We start from the raw sequence: 17,382 nt of genomic DNA, 5'->3' as shown, positions 1-17,382 counted from the left end.
AAATGTTGTGAAAGCTTATTTCCTTTGATCACACTTCCAAAGTAATAGTACTGTATTGGGGGTGGGGGATGAATATTTCTTACCAGCAGCTTCAATCCCAAACTTTTCACTTACTGCTTCATAAAAATGTGTCTTTACATTAATAATTCCTTAAGGAAAATATAAAAGGAAATTGTTTCTAAGTGGTAAGCTTTTTAAAAATCTATTAAGTGCGTTGAAAGAAAAAACATTTTTCCCTGAGTCATTTATGTGCACTGACAATTTTTCTGAAATTTCTTTATAATTATTTTCCACTTAAATGTTGAGTAAAGTGCCCTTCCAGGACGTGATTGCATAAGTGTTCTTTTCTCTGCATTCTGATTTGTTGGAATATTGCAGCAATAGTGACATGTTTCCATTCTGAGAAAAGCCTAAGGCTACTTTAGTATTATTCCAAATGATTGAAGCTGCCATCTTGCTGACTTTCCCTTAGGCAGCATAAGGCCTGTTTGCTTTTGTGTTCATTTCACATGCTTCCTGTGAGTTTGGCTGGCAGAACATCAGTGCATCATTTGGCAAGGAAGAGTAAATTCATGTTTGGCTATTACATACCTTAAAATTTCTGTATGGTCAGCAGCATCTCAGATATCAAACTTGTAATTGATTACATCAAATGAATCCTCTTTCTTTGAGAGATAATTTTAAATATCTTATGCCACCTTGACTTGACTGTGAATCATTTTTGTATAAATCATTTTATAAAATGAACTGAAGGTCTAGCATTTCACATAGAAATACTATGTGTAGCTAGTATTTTTTATACTAATTCATACTACATTTTGCTTAGGAAAGCATATATTTGAAGAGTGAGATTATTGCATAAAGCAAAAGTGAAATACTTAGAATCTTGCCAAATAGTCTTCAGTCCTTGGGTCTTTCCTAAAGATTCCGTAATATCTATACTGCATTAATCTCACCTCTGAGACCAAGATGATACAGATTTTAGCATTGCCTAAGAGTGCAAAGAGAAAAAGATCTCTTCTTCCTAAATTTTGCAGATACAAACATTTCTGTGTGTGTTCTATGATATGGCTCCAGGAAAATTATATTGCAATACTTCAAGGACTTTTTTTTAAGCTTTTGTAGAACTGCTGTAGCAGAATTCACCCAGCTTACATGTTACTCCCTGAAACACTTCCTCCTGCAGTGTGTTAGTTATAGTGTCTAAGACAGAAAAAAGAAAACAAAAAATGATGACAAATCGTGGCTGTCCCATTTCATTAGCTAAAGGCATTTTTTAAGTTCCAAGAAAATAAAAATATATATTTTACTAATATATCCTCTGAGGTACTTGGAAGAGTAGGAAATACATAGCAGAGCTTAACATGGTATCCATGAACTTTGGGATGGATATAGGTAGCTTCGAAGACACTTTTATACCCAAAACATCCTTAGTCCTTCTTCAATGTCTTTGCACAGCAAATGTCCAGAATATTCATTCCTCCAGTCCTTTTATGGCTTTTTCTTGTCATTGGGTTATAAATTAAATATCTCAATTTCCTTCTTACAGAGGTCTTCCCTGACTAGCCCATCTGAAGTATTCACTCAGTTACCCATTGTTTTTCTTATGGTCACACCCACGGCATATGGAAGTTCCTGAGCCAGGGATTGAATCCGAGCCACGGCTGCGACTTACACTGTGCCTGCAGCAATGCTGGATCTTTTAACCCATTGCACCAATCCAGGGATCAGACCCGCTCCTCCACACCAACCCAAGCCACTATAGTTGGATACTTAACCCACTGTGCCACAGAGAGAACTCCACTCATGCACCCTATTTTAATTCTCAGTGTAACACTTATGTGTTTCCATAGTTGTTTATCAGTTAATTTGTTTATTTTCCCAACCTTGCTTAACCTTACCTGTTTTAAGCTTCACAAGAGTAGGGGATAATCTGTCTTGTTTGCAGCTAGATCCTGAGCATGTGTGGTAGGCATTCCATAAATAGTGGTTGAACTGTTAAGGTACAATTTTTAAACTAGTTCTTATCTATTGTAACTTTCTTTGGAAATGTATATTGAGTATCTCCTTTGTTCTAGACATTGTGTTGGGAGCTTTCATATACATCACCATATTTCATTCTTATTTGATTCTCACAGGAACCCTTGCCATAGGTATTATCATACACATTTTAATAAGGAAGTATAGGAGTTCCCGTCGTGGTGCAGTGGTTAACGAATCCGACTAGGAACCATGAGGTTGCGGGTTCAATCCCTGGCCTTGCTCAGTGGGTTAAGGATCTGGCGTCGCCATGAGCTGTGGTGTAGGTTGCAGGCGCGGCTCGGATCCTGCGTTGCTGTGGCTGTGGTTTAGGCCGGCGGCTACAGCTCTGGTTAGATCCCTAGCCTGGGAACCTCCATATGCCACTGGAAGCGGCCCTAGAAAAGGCAAAAGACAAAAAAAAGAAAAAAAAAAAGGGAAGTATAAGGAGTACCATCATAGCGCTGTGGTTTTAGCCAGGACTAAATTCAGATCTTCTGACTCCCTGTGCAGAATTACACTGGAAAGTTATGTTCAAGAGCTTTGCTAATTATCATAAATTTAAGAAAAATTGAAAGTTTGGTTGGGTGTTTAACAGAGGCCTGAGACCACTGCATGTGCTCTAAAGGCATTATCTCATAGTCTCACAAGGCCCTATGCCATTATTACCTACACTTAACAAAGGAGGCAACCTGAGGTTTAAAGAGATCAAGCAACTTAACCTTACGCAAAGTCGCAAAGTCGCAGAGTTAATAACTGGCAAACATGATACTTAAATTCAAGTCTGTTTTATTCCAAAGCCGAAGCTCATAACCACTAACCACTCAACACACCCCAAGGTGTTCCCCATCTCATCTTCAGTACATAAGTCAGAAAGCCTCTGTCTGATAAAAAATAAGAATTAGCTTCCAACAAAATGTGTAGGTATAAATGTAGGTGTATACATATCTATATATGGATATATACAATATGTGTATATGTGTGTATACATACCTATTTATATGTAATCTTTTAACATTGGAGTTAACAATTTGTTTGTTCCTAGCAAGCATTTCTACTCTATTTTTATCACCTGCCTCATAAAACTCAGCTTGGATTTATCATAGCTTCACCCTTATATAATATTTTGCTATGTTATGTGTGTGTGTGTATGTCATATGTATATGTTAGGGTGGCAAGATTGTTCCTTCTGTATTTTTACTTATTTCTATTATGCGGTAGCAGATTTTAATAGAAGATTAATTTGCAAAAAATATAGAGCCATTACCCTAAAACACTATCCACTTATGTAGGATTTCTAGATCTTAGCTCCATAAGATGGGGAAAGTATCCTATACAAAGAAATCTGGTTCCTTTATTTCCAATCAGCTATATTGATGTGGTTCAAAAGTATCCAGAATTTAATTATAGTGATTATTATTATATTCACTTAAATTCTTGATTTAGGTACTTTTTAAAGTATAATTAACACCATTTAGGTACTTTTGCAAATATTAATTTGCTGATAGATAGCTATGATGTTTTTATATTATAGTCTGTATTTTTCTGAATTATTTTAATGTATCATCTTTGGAGCATCAAAAATTATCTTGAGATAATTAAGGTGTGTACAACTTACACTGAGTCACCATACTCAGTTTTTCAAATATTGAAAAAAAATTCTAATTTTGCCTTCTCTTTTATCATAATTGATTCTAATGAAGGTTTGATTCATTCATGCAAAAACTGATTTTTTTCCATTTGCAGGTGTTCTATTTATTGGAAATTCTTTGACTAGCACCTTTAAGCAAAATTAAACGGTAAAACTTATGGTCACAAAACATTTTCCTCTTTTGTAGATTAGTATTATTTTAAAAAGTTTCCTACAGTTCAATAAGAAGAAATTATGTTCCTCAATAAGGAAATTCGAGATTAAATATAAATTATTAGTTTTTAAAAGGTAGGATTTGGGGGACTGAAATAATTAAGAAAAAATGTGGTGTGATAGAGATGGCTTTGGCCACACAACTACTAAAATGGTTCTCTTATTTAAGTAGAAATTAAAATTTCGTCAAAATTATTACTGTCACAACTCTCTGCCACAGTGGACATTTCATAGAGTAGCCAGTTCAGGTTCTTTGTAGCTGGTACAGTGAAGTTCACTGAACTGTTTTGTCAGATGCTGTCAAGTCAACCCACCATTGTTGTAGAGAATCAAACTAAATCATTTTGGCATGAGCCTTCCAGAAATAAGATACCCAGTATGAATGGTTTAATGAAATTGAGTATTTGGTTTCAACTTTTTGTAAGAATGTCAAAAATATATTGCAATCATTCAGAAATTTTTCAGTCAATCAGTTGAAATGTCTGATCCTATAGTTCATGAAAAATTTGTTTTAAATATCATTACTTAATACAAGTAATACTTGGAATGTGTTTGGGTATATTTTGTTAGTATAAGACTCTTTACTAAACATTTCAACATAGTAAAATTTCCAATTATATGATCACTTAGTAAAAAGAGAGAAAAGGTGTCTTTTACTAAAATTAAATTTTTCTGTTAAAAATGAAGTTGATTTCAAGTTCAATAATAGCTCTTTCTGTTTCGGTAATAACTCTTTTTGTTTCCAAAAGCTGTTATTAAAAATAAAGTTGTATTTGATTAGATTTTTAAGAACTTAATGAATAGTTTATGAATGTTCTAAATGTTTAATCTTATTAGAAAAACAGCTTATCTTTATGATCAGTTGTTATTTAAAAGGCATTATTACATCAGTTAAATGCCTCAAACTTTTTATTTATGTCTTTTGATTATAGGAGGGTTGTTTGTTGATATTCCTGCCCCATAACCTTGGAAATACTTCACCAACTTATACTGTAGCTATGGTGTAGCACTGAAAAAGCTTTTAACAAAAAGCCCCTTGGTGCAATTAAAGGTCACTTGTACATATTGTAATAGGCTACTCATTTACAAGATCTTTGTGAAGGGTCAGTGCTATAGCATGAAATGGATTGCCCTTGTTGAGCCTGTAAATCAATGGGTCAACTTATATTCAGTGGGAAAGGAAAAATCTAGCACAATTCTACTTCGTTATTATTTTTATAAACAATTGCTAAAATGTTGAGCAAAGCTAAATGCACTAGTGCTATTTTCTTAACATAAATATAGAAAATTATTAGAATATGTGACTACAGTTTTTAAGAAAATCTGCACTCTCTCACGCATACACGCATACATACACATGCACATTTTTGTTTGGTTGTTAAATATATGGCTCATGTCCTGGTCTAGAAAAACATAGCACAATGGTAGTATTCAAACGGCCTTTACTATCATGTTTCAAAATGCCTAAGTTGTATATACCCATTTTTTCTGTACTGAGATTCAAAACTTGTCAAGAATAGGTATGAAAAAGGAATCAGTGTAGATAGAGACTTATTTTAGTTATCTTTCATAGCTTTTCCAGTGCTCTTTGGGGAAAAAATGGTGGCGGAGAAAACGTATTAGTAATGATCTGTGCTAACTAAATTCAGTCACCTGTTTTTTCAATAAACTAAGACTTTAGGATAAAAATAAAAGTAATGGTGAAAAGAAAATATTTTGTATTTTATAATAATTTTAATATGCATATTTTACATATTTTGTATATATGCTTATGAACTATACATCATTTTTTTATTCTCGAAATAATATCAAATGAGTAAAACTAGGAGTCCCCTGGTGGCTCTGTGGGTTAAAGATCCAGCATTGTCACTGCTGTCGCTTGGGTCACGGGCCCAGAAACTTCTGCATGCTATGGGTGGGCCAAAAAAAAATTAGCAAAAATATACTAATGAAATAAATTTAACCAGCACTTTCTAGATTCTTCCCTCTGAATTTGGCCATTCAGACACCCAACAACTACCCACCCCTAATTTTATTTTTGGTTCTGTTGTACTATCAAAAATGAAAAAAAAAATTAAATTTGCAGTCAAGGCCAAATCAAATCTCCTCTGTCAAAAAACATAATTTAACAATGGATTTGAATCAAGAATCAAACGAGGAGTTCCTTTTGTGGCTCAGTGGTTAATGAACCCGACTAGGAACCGTGAAGTTGCTGGTTCGATCCCTGGCCTTGCTTATCGGGTTAAGGATCTGGCATTGCCGTGAGCTGTGGTGTAGGTCACAGACGCAGCGGCTCGGTTCCTGTGTTGCTGTGGCTTTGGGGTAGGCCGGCGGCTACAGCTCCGATTAGACCCCTAGCCTGGGAACCTCCATATACCACAGATGCAGCCTCAGAAAAGACAAAAAAAGCCTCCCCCCAGAAAAAGAAGAAGAAGAATCAAATGAAGAATAATAAGTTAACTTTTAAAAACCTGTAGGACTAATTGGTCTATAAAAATAAGGTGAGACATGACGTAAATAGCCAAGAATAGCTTGACGCAAGTAATCTTTCTCTGCTTGTTACTGAGCTCTTGAATATCCCTTCTGCACTGTTTGGTTTGTTTGTGTTGCCATACTTCTTTAGCACAGTGGAAACACCTGCCTAAGCCTTATTTATAAAATATCAAATCTTTGGGGAAATCTGGTTCATTTAGGGACATAAATGCTTTAAACTTATGTCTGTTTTACTCAGCATGGTATCCTCTTTTCTTAGTTTAGTGCCTGATCATGTAGGTGCTCAAAAAATATTGAATGAATGACTAAACGAATGAATGTTCTCTTGCCAGTGCTCAAAACAATTAGGTGTGGCCATAAAATCTCACCATTTCAGACTATATGGAATAGTCTGATAATGCTAATAAACTTGCCATAAATGCTAATATTTCCATTTAAGGTTTTGCCTAAGTAAAATAACCTTCAAAAATATCATCTAATGGGAGATCCCATTAAGGCTCAGGGGTAACGAATCCAACTAGTATCCATGAGAATACAGGTTTGATTCCTGGCCTCGCTCAGTGGGTTAAGGATCCAGTGTTGCCATGAGCTGTGGTGTAGGTCACAGACGGCTCGGATTGTGTGTTGCTGTGGCTTTGGCGTACGCTGGCAGCTACACCTGATTCGACCCCTCGCCTGGGAACTTCTATATACCATGAGTGCAACCCTAAAAAAAAAAAAAAAAAAAAAAAAAAAAAAAAAAGACAAAAAAAAATCAACTCATAATATAAGGAACCATTATTGCTGAAATAAAGAAGACCTATACTCCTCAAAAATACTAGGTAGGAAATGAAAAAATACACAATTTTCAGTTAACAAAAAGTGATCTTCTATTTTTTAATAGAAAATCTTTCCTACTATGAATCATGATTTCATTATGGTTATTTTATTGCCATTTGAAAGTTATTTTAAATGCTTCATCTTAAAAGATTTGATAATAAATCTTCTGTTATGACAATGAACACTTCATAAATGTCAGTAAGAGTTTTCCAATTGAATTCCTTAAGTGAACTATTAGATTCAGACTAGATTTGTAAAAGTCCCTCAGAGCTTAGAAGAATCAGTCCTAATTCCTGGTTTAAAGTACCTATATCTTCTAATCCCTTTGACCTAGTAATTGACTATTAAAATATCTGGTCTTCTCTGGCCAGCACAGCTGATTTTATTGACTATGTATTTTCCTGTCTTTTAATATAAAAATATTGTAAAAGATTTGTGAAACTTATGAGTTAGGGATGAAATACTTATGTGCAATGGAATTTGAATATAGCATTTTGGGTATTTTCCAATTCATATTTAAATGCCCATTGGCAACAAAGCAACTACTATCGCTTCCACAATAACAGAATCTATAACCATCATTTTTGACAAACCCATCCTATTGATCTCTTTATGCACGTGGAGCTGACAAGTACTAGTCTAGTTCTTTAGTTGGGCTTTTTTAAGAATTCCCTCCTGGGAAAGCATCATGACCCAGATAGAAATTTAAGGACAATTATATTCAGAAGAAAAGCTTTACAGTGCATAATTTATAACCAGATGCATTTCCTTTACATGTCCTCTTGACTTAATGTGTAATTCTGTCAAGAAACAGGGTAATGTAGAGATTTTTGGAAATAGGATCTACTCTTCATAGTGCCATAAATATGGGCCATCTCTTTGCCTTAGCATTTAATTATTGTAACATTCTCACCTTTTTTTGGAAAGGTTTTTATGCTTTGGTCCATGTAAAATTAGATAACTGGAAGGCAGTTTTTAAAACAACTACATTTCTGATGCTTTAAAGGAGGACGTTAGCAAACTATGACCTGTAGCCTAAATCCAGCCCCACCATTTTTTTTAAATAAACATTTATTGAAACGCAGCCAGGCCTTTTTGTTTATGTTTTATATGTGGCTGCTTTCGCATCATACTACTAAGTTGAGATCTTTTGGCATACAAGACCAAAAATATTTACTATCTAGTCATTTATAGAGAAAGTTTGCTATAGAGAAGAACCCCACTTGAGAAGGCTACATACTTTAAAGAAAAATTATTGAGAGATTTGTCAGTTAGGGTATGTGATTTGTAGTCTTAAAATTAAGCCCTATTTGGGACAAAAAAAAAAAAAAATCGGAGTTCCTGTTGTGGCGCAGTGGTTAACGAATCCAACTAGGAACCATGAGGTTGTGGGTTCGATCCCTGGCCTTACTCAGTGGGTTAAGGATCTGGCGTTGCCGTGAGCTGTGGTGTAGGTTGCAGATACGGCTCGGATCCCACATTGCTGTGGCTCTGGGGTAGGCCCGTGGCTACGGCTCTGATTAAACCCCTAGCCTGGGAATTTCCATATGCCGTGGGAGCAGCCCTAGAAAAGGCAAAAAAGACAAAAAAAAAAAAAAAATTAAGCCCTATTTGGGTAATCAAGAAGTCACGCAGTCATTTGATATGTAGTGTATACTTTTAAAATTAATGAGATGTCTCTGAGAAAATAACTAGATTCTTAAAAGGTTAAAATTGGAAGGGAGCTTAATGTGCTTCAAAGGCAGCTTCTTATTGTATGCACCTACTTTCCCACCTAGCCTGTCCATAATCATGTGGAACCCACTTTCTTAGAGGCACCCCATTTTAATCTCTACCAAAGATAGCTGTTAGGAAATGCTTTCAGATCTGAAACAACTTCCCATCTGTTAGTACTGATTTTACTTTCTAAAGCCACACATAAATTGCTATTTTGTATATACTACCACTCTATTCAAAATAGACACCTAATATATGAAGAGCAGTTATAAGTTATGTGTACATCTTCGTTTTCCCTAGATTTTTATTTCTTTTATAAAACATTATCAATTAAATTAACCATTTTGTGGTATTGTATATTTAATTTAGAATCTTAAGCATGATGCCCATATACTTTTCACAATGTCCTTTAAAGGAACCCTTAAAAAAAATAAAGCATTAATGAGAAATATTAAAGTAGTAGTTCGAATTTTGAGTAAAATGGGTAAAGTACAGGTTCATACAATTTAAATATTAAAACGTGATATTTTACTTGCCTATCTGAATTCACAAATGGGCTTCAGGTGATTAAAGGTGATAAAGATCAACATTAACTGTGATCTTTTGAGTTTATTATTGTAATCTAAGATTATTTTACTATATAGTAAGTTAATCAGAATATACATTAAACTTTTGATGTCTGAATAATAAGAGGCATATGGATATATTTCTAACAATATTGAGTTTATCCGTAGAAATATACCCCCAAAATCAGCTGTTCATTATCCACATTACCTGATATCCACATTATCAGTGTATATAACCGATAATCATTAAAACAGTAAGGTTAAGTGGGCACTGTGGATCAAAAAGTCTTGCTTATTTTTCATTTTATTTTTTAAAACTGTAGGAATTTCTTAACAAAATAAGATCATATTGAAACTTAAAACAAATATATTATATTGGGGGGCTGGTAGGATTATTTTTAAGTCATAAGAGAAGAGTTGGAATCTTTCAGCATTTTAATTAGGAAATTTAAACATGTGAGCTTAGTTTTACTCAAAATTGCTTTTAAGTTAATGCATAATATTATTTTTTATTAAGGTTATGCATTTAAAAATTGCTTTAAAATTAGGTAAAACAAAACTTTTCAAAGGGGTTGATAATGTAGAACAGAAAAGAAGATTGCATGAAACTACACAAAAAAGGGCTCAACTAAGTGTTTTCAGCCTAATAAAAATGTTGTAAAAATACTTGTAAGCTTGAAAATCACACTAGCTATTCTTGTTTCAAATTCTGTTTAATATATTGTTCTGTATGATTTTATAATAAACAGATTACTCCTTGAACAGGAATTAAGAATAAAGCTGCCAGGAAGGGGTTTTGTTGTCAGAGTAGTTCCCGCCTCATGTTTTGTAAGAGATTTCATGGTCCCATTGTAAAGAGTAGATGATTTAAAACGTGTTCCCAAGATAAACTTTCCCATTGTCATTAATGAGGATGGATAATACTGAGTGACAAGTGCATTAGGAATGACACAGAAAGAGCTGTTAGATTTGTCAGAGCATATCACTTCAGGCAGTGACACTTGAGGACATTCTTTTTGTGGATATTTGGTTGGGGGGGGGTCCTGATTTACAGATACCAAAGTTTGTGTTTGCTAATAGAATAATGTATTTTACAGTGTATAAATAGACATTTTCCAGTGTAAAACATTTGGAAGTTTCTTTAGTTAAGTTCTTCCACATTTTAAGAAAGTCATCAAACTCTATAACATTTAAATGTTAAAATATTTACACAAAGCCAATTTTTCTCTTGTAAAAAGTCTTTTCCCCCCCCACCCTGGAATATCTAATTGGAGAAAGAATATTAAAAATAACATGAATTTTTAAGATTTTTTTGCTGTCTTATATATGAGAGAACTCTATTCTGCTTCACCTTGAGAATAAAGATTTTGAAATAAGATAAAACATGTATTTTATATTGTCTTTCTAAGAAATATTTTACTTTAGAGAAACACAGTTTACATGTTGATCAATGAACAATTAATAATATATGACTATTCTGGTATTTAAAGTATTTCCAAAGTGTAGCATGCCTCTTGATTTCAATTTTGAACATGGCAATTGGTCGCTTTTTCGCCTTGATTCATCTTTCATGCTGCCAACCAAATTTTGTCTCTGTATACCTTTTTGACACTAATAATGACTGAGTCTGTGTTCATTTGAGTTCTAAGATTTCCCAAGCGGCAGTTTGGAGCTAGGATAAACTATCTATCATGATTGCATACCACTAATCTGTCTCAACCAAACCATCCTATGACTGAAATTATATTTGACAGCTCACCTCTTCTTGATGAGCCTGAGGTGAACATAGCTACAGACCATCCCTGGGAGGACATGGCAACTACTCCATATGTTAGGGAGGGTCCTTTTATTTGTGAAATAAGACTTAAACTATGCCTGTAGCAGAAGAGATATTTCTTTCTCTCCCTTCCTCGTTCTTTCTCGCTCTCTCTTTCTCTGTCTCTCTGTCTCTAATTTTTCTAATCTTCGTCGGGTTCCTTTTAATTGTGAAACTTTTTTTTTTTACCCCAAAGTGGTTGGTAAACATTTTCTGCCACTACCAGTACTATCTATAGGTGGGTTTTGCCATGTGGTTACAAAACAACATAAAGTCATTTTTTAAAGTAGTTTTGCTTTCTGAAATGTTCTTATATCTACTACAGTTGTCAAATAGCAAAGATTTACTTTTCATATTTTCACTCTGACCTAAATTTATCAGTTCTTGGAACAGCTCAGTAAATTTTTATATTACAAAATATTTCTAGAAGAGTCTAATTCTCATTTTAACATAAAACTATTTTTCAAAATAAGTTTCAAATTCTTTATGTTAAAGATTAAAATAGATTTAAAGAGAACAATAAAGTGAACACTGCCCAGAAAATATTACTGTAATTTTTTATAAAGATTCCGTACATAGGCCTTAATAAACATTTTTATTATTGCTATGTAGATTATAGATAAAAATGGCTACCTAAGAAAACAAATTTATTTAATGCCTTATATCCTTTTTGTAAAAATATCTTTCTTTGGGAATCAGGAATTATCAAACATTTTGAGATGACAGACAAGGGGACCTTAAAGACTTACTGTTAATACTCTGGAAAAAAAGAAATCTGAAGTAATTTTCAAGAATGTATATGGATAGTTTAATAATAAGGCTACTTTTAACAGCCAACATGGAAGACCAGGTGAACAACAGACTTAAATTGGAAAAGGAAAGACTGGGGTTATTTAAGCAATAGCTTTTGGATTTTAAGTGAATTTTCAAAGACCACATATAGAAGTTCATTTTTAAATGGAGTCTATTTTCATCTGTCCCAGATTATTGACCTGTGATTCCACCTAAAGATGTTCAAATGGCCTGAAGAGTTTTTCCCATATAGTTCTGTTAGTTCACCAGAGTAAGCATTTAAGTTAATTCCTGTCTTTTAATTAAAGTTTATTATTCCTTGGAAAAATTCATTTAAATAAAGGCAGTATTTTATATAATTTTATGAAGCACTAATAATCATTAAGCATTCTGCACAAAGCTTTACTCAAGCACCTGATGTCAAATAATCCTCAACTTTATTTTGGAGATTTATTAATTTTTTAGCATCATAGAGATAATTGGTCAGTATAGTGAATGAAACACTTTTATGTTTTTTTTATGCAATATAAATTATTTTTAACAAATGAGCTTAATCTGCTTTAATTTTATTATTTCCTATAGTGTTTTTATGTCAACTAATATAATGATTATGAGTGAGCTATATAAGCTTTCAGTATAACATAACCTAAAATAAGTACTATTTATATATTTCCATGTTTTTTATTTTAACTATATAATTTTAACTATTAATTGCGTAATATACTTAAGTGATGTGTATCTGAAGAAAAGGGAGTACCATTAAAGTATGTTAGTAAACTATTTCTTTATGTTCTTTATTACAAAAGTGATTATTGCTAAAAAAATATCTAACTTAATACACTGACTCTAATGGTAGGCAAACTTAATTTTGTCCCAACTTTTGGTTTAGGCAGTAAAATCTGTGATCCACTTATCAAAGCTAGTTACTCCTCCCATCTAATTACATGATCATTAAATGTACTTTTTTATTATACAATGCATCTGCATATTTTTAAAGATAAAATTGCTTCCATTTCCCCCATAATCATCTATTTTCTAATCAAAAGAGTTTATATTACATGGCTTTCCAGTAATATTCAAAAAAATTTAATGGTAATTATTAAATAGTTATGATTTGATAAAGTAATTGCTTCATTTGGAAAGCAGAACTTGTTTATTTTAAATTTAGAAAATAAGCAGACTATAATGCTGTTTTGTGTAATATTTATATAATTATTCTTTTTGTTTTGTTTTAATATAACCTTTTTTAGCACTTTTAGAAATATACTTGTATGCCTAAGCATGGTACACCATGAGTCCTATAAAAAATGTGATAAGAGGGAAGTTCCCGTCGTGGCGCAGTGGTTAACGAATCAACTAGGAACCTTGAGGTTGCGGGTTCGGTCCCTGCCCTTGCTCAGTGGGTTAACGATCCGGCGTTGCCATGAGCTGTGGTGTAGGTTGTGCAGACGCGGCTCGGATCCAGCGTTGCTGTGGCTCTGGCGTAGGCCTGTGACTACAGCTCCGATTCGACCCCTAGCCTGAGAACCTCCATATGCTGCGGGAGCAGCCCAAGAAATAGCAAAAAGACCAAAAAAAAAAAAAAAAAAAAAAAATGTGATAAGAAAAGCAAGTAAAATGGCCATGCCTTTTAGTAAATTACCTGAAAAAATCTCAATACTATCAAATAAGACAAAATCTTTATGCTCTTTAGACTATTTTTAGTAAAATGATTGGCAATACTCAAGTCACTTGTTTGTACCAAGAAGGAATAATTATTTCCTGCTTAAATAATTCTGTCATCTTTGTTTTAGAAATTGGAATGAAATTTTCTTTGGGTGTGGGTGTGTTGGGGGGTGTTTAAGATATCCTGATGTTGGAGTTCCCGTCGTGGCTCAGTGGTTAACGAATCCGACTAGGAACCATGAGGTTGTGGGTTCGATCCCTGGCCTTGCTCAGTGGGTTAAGGATCTGGCGTTGCCATGAGCTGTGGTGTAGGTCGCAGACATGGCTCAGATCCTGCGTTGCTGTGGCTCTGGCGGAGGCCAGCAGCTACAGCTCCAATTCGACCCCTAGCCAGGGAACCTCCATATGCCACAGGAGCAGCCCAAGAAAATGGCAAAAAGACAAAAAAAAAAAAAAAGATATCTGATGTACAGTAAAACATTGTTATTTCACTGCAATGGACATACTGGATCAATTGAAGTTTTAGGGTCTGCCTGGAGAGCAAGATAAGCCATAAATTTTTCTTAATTCATTCAGTAAACATTTATGAAAATACTTTTAGATGAGCTTTTAATCTAGTTCAGTGCTTTTATCAAATCCATGTCCTTGGGAGTTACTGTTGTGGCTCCCAGGTTATGAACTCAACTAGTATCCACAAAAATGCTGTTCGATTCCTAGCCTTGCTTAGAGGGTTAAGGATCCAGTGCTGTTGTAAACTGTGGTGTAGGTTGCAGATGTAGCTTGGATCCCATGTTTCTATGGCTATAGCATAGGCTGGCAGCTGTTACTCCGATCCGATCCCTAGCCTGGGAACTTCCATATGCTGCAGGTACGGTCCTAAAAACAAAAAGAAAAAAAAAAATCCATGTCCTTAAGTTCTGGCCCTGGCCTCTGGCCAGTCCTCTAGCCTCATCTCTTACCTGAGCTCCAAGCTGCAGCTTGACTCTCACTTGCAGTTACCACAGTGGCTTATTCTGTCACTTCCAGGTCTTCTGTAAATGCCAAAAATATTCTCCCCTTTCCTCCAACTATTCTTGCCAGATCAGTCTTCATCTTTTAATCCTCAAAATAGATGTTACTTCCTCTAAAAGATCCTTCCTGATTCTCCAAGACCAGGTTAAATAGCCTGCCTCTGTATTCCCAGAATATCTTGCAAATTATCTCAATTATAGCACTTGTAATATTATTTTAATTTCCTATTTCCTTGATGTCTCTCCTTCTACCATATTGTGAGCTGCTGGTAGAATCTATGTCATATTCTTATTCACCGATGCATCCACAGCACCTAACACAGGATCTAAGACACGATAGGTGTTTAGTAAATGTTTGTTGAGTGAAAAACTAATAATGTGTTGAACTCTGGTAAATAGCTGACTACACTGCTTTTTTAAAAACCATCATAAGAATACTTAACATGAGATCGTCCTCTTAAATTTTAGTGTGTAAAACATTATTGTTGACTATAGGTATAATGTTATACCCTGACTACATCTTTAATTAATATGGATCTGAGCTGCCTGCTCTTGCGGAAGAGCGGTAGTAATGAATTCTCAATGCTCAAATGCAAGGCAATCCTTTCCCTGATAGAGTAGCTGTGCTAAACTGTTTAAATTTTCCCTAATTATCAAACTGTTTATTGTCTTTAAGTTTGGATACTGCTGTTTTTTTTTTGTTTGTTTGTTTTGTTTTGTTTTGTTTGATCTTTTTAGGGCTGTACCAGTGGCGTATGGAAGTTACCAGGCTAGGGGTCAAATCAGAACTGGAGCTGCTGGCCTGCACCACAGCCACAGCAATGCCAGATCTGCACCATATCTGCAACCTCCACTGCAGCTCATGGCAGCACCAGATCCTTAACCCACTGAGCTAGGTCAGGGGTCAAATCCACGTCCTCATGGATACTAGTCAGGTTCGTTACCTCTGAGCCATGACAGGAACTCCCTATTGTTAAGTCTGGAATACTCCCCTCTATCAGCCTGGAGTTTAAAAAAAAAACGAAGAAAAAAGACTTTAATATCAAACTCGATCTTTCCTTCTTGGTAAAGATTTTGCTATCTCCTTCTCCATTCTACTGACCCTGCCAATATATTGATTTCTTTCTAAATCTTTGCCTTACACAAAACTCACCTTTTTTAAATGAAAAGGTATGTTACCTGATGCATAAAAACTATCAATAATCTTAATTTAAATTTAGGGTTTTTTTAAGCTGGTATATATTATATCTCTTCCTCTTTCTTTTATATGCATGTTGTGGAGATTCAGTATGGCTACCTATCAGGATGACTAATTAAAACCAAACCCACTGAGCATTTAAAATATACCCTTGAAATAGAAGGGAGGTGCCAAGTTGATAACATCTTGATAACACTGGATAGTAATATCCCATGGGCTTACATATTCATTGTTCCCAGTCAATTGACATTTATATCTATTATCACTGAGTGAAACATGATTAATTATTTTATGATAATTTGAATCATTGTTTAAAATTCAGTTTGGAAGTGTTGAATCGTGGCCATCTTCTTTCACCATTCCTTTAGAGGATCAGGAGCCACTCTTCTATTTAGGGAAGATAATTTTTCTTTCTAGTTTGTTGTATTAAGCCTCGTTGTTTTCCTAATAGGAGATTCCTTCTTGCCTTCACTAAGAGTAACAGTTTTATGCTGCAGATATCAAAGATGAGGACAAAAATGTCACATTGTGATTCTGTCTCCATGACACTTCACAATAATACAAAGTGAAAAATTCAAGCAACGAAAGCCTTTTGCTTTTTCCATGGTGTCAAAGACAGTTTGCTCAAGGTTTGCTTGTTTTTTCTCTAAATTGGACATTAAAATAACCATTGTTATAGCATTTATAAAGTGGTTATATCTTGAAATTTTATTCATAAAATACTTCCCCAAATCTCTCCTGTCCAAGAAATAGGAATCGTTGTTCCCACTTTTTAATTAACTCCTAGCTATTTTGCTTGGAGATTTATTGCCTTAATCCATATGTAATGTGTTTATCACATAGGAAATGTTTTTTAAAAATGGGTTAGTAATTTTGTATAATGCTGTAATTATATCTCTCATCAGGGTAATTATGTAAAAGTAAATAAAGGTAGAGCTAAGATAATACCTAATTTAGGATGCCTTTCAAATGTATAATGCTTATAATTAAAGATTTCAAATAGAAAGTAAAGGGCCTTGGTTTTCCTACACATCTGCCTAATTTTCAAAGTAAAACTATAAAAGTTAGCTGAATGGTTTCTTTGCCTACACATTTACACATTGAATCACAACTGTCCACTTAGAAGATTTTTGTAAAAAAAAAATTATTAATGTGTCTTTATACTAAAGAACAGAATTTAAAAGATAAATTTTGAAGCTCATCTAATCATGCAAGTTTAAGAGCAGAAATAATAAAATTATTCATTTTTACATTACTTAAACAATTGGAAGAAACATCACATATTATCAGTCATTAAAATTAAATATCGAGGACAATTCATTGTAGGAAGGCAATTCTGGACATGAGTTTAAGCATACTTGTTTCATTATCTCTGCAGACTCTATTTTTATTTACAATGTTAAAATTATTTTAGCAACTTCATG

General features: G+C 34.1%; 1 protein-coding gene across 2 annotated transcripts in view; it reads left to right on the top strand.

Moving 5' to 3' along the window:
• Positions 1-17,382, top strand: part of ELP4 (elongator acetyltransferase complex subunit 4) — a 223,637-nt gene that overhangs the window by 103,543 nt on the left and 102,712 nt on the right. Inside the window, exon 10 of one of the 2 annotated variants that reach the window (XM_021085295.1) lies at positions 3,766-7,205. The exons of the other annotated variant lie outside the window; for it this stretch is intronic. Within the exon in view, the coding sequence (XP_020940954.1) occupies positions 3,766-3,792 (27 nt within the window). The 3' untranslated portion in view covers positions 3,793-7,205. Of the gene's footprint in view, positions 1-3,765; positions 7,206-17,382 lie in introns of those variants that run through there. 2 annotated transcript variants of the gene reach the window in all.

The sequence above is a fragment of the Sus scrofa genome, chromosome 2, assembly GCF_000003025.6.
Source record: "Sus scrofa isolate TJ Tabasco breed Duroc chromosome 2, Sscrofa11.1, whole genome shotgun sequence".
NCBI classification, from domain to species: Eukaryota; Metazoa; Chordata; class Mammalia; order Artiodactyla; family Suidae; genus Sus; species Sus scrofa.
This window is presented reverse-complemented; position numbering and strand designations above follow the sequence as displayed.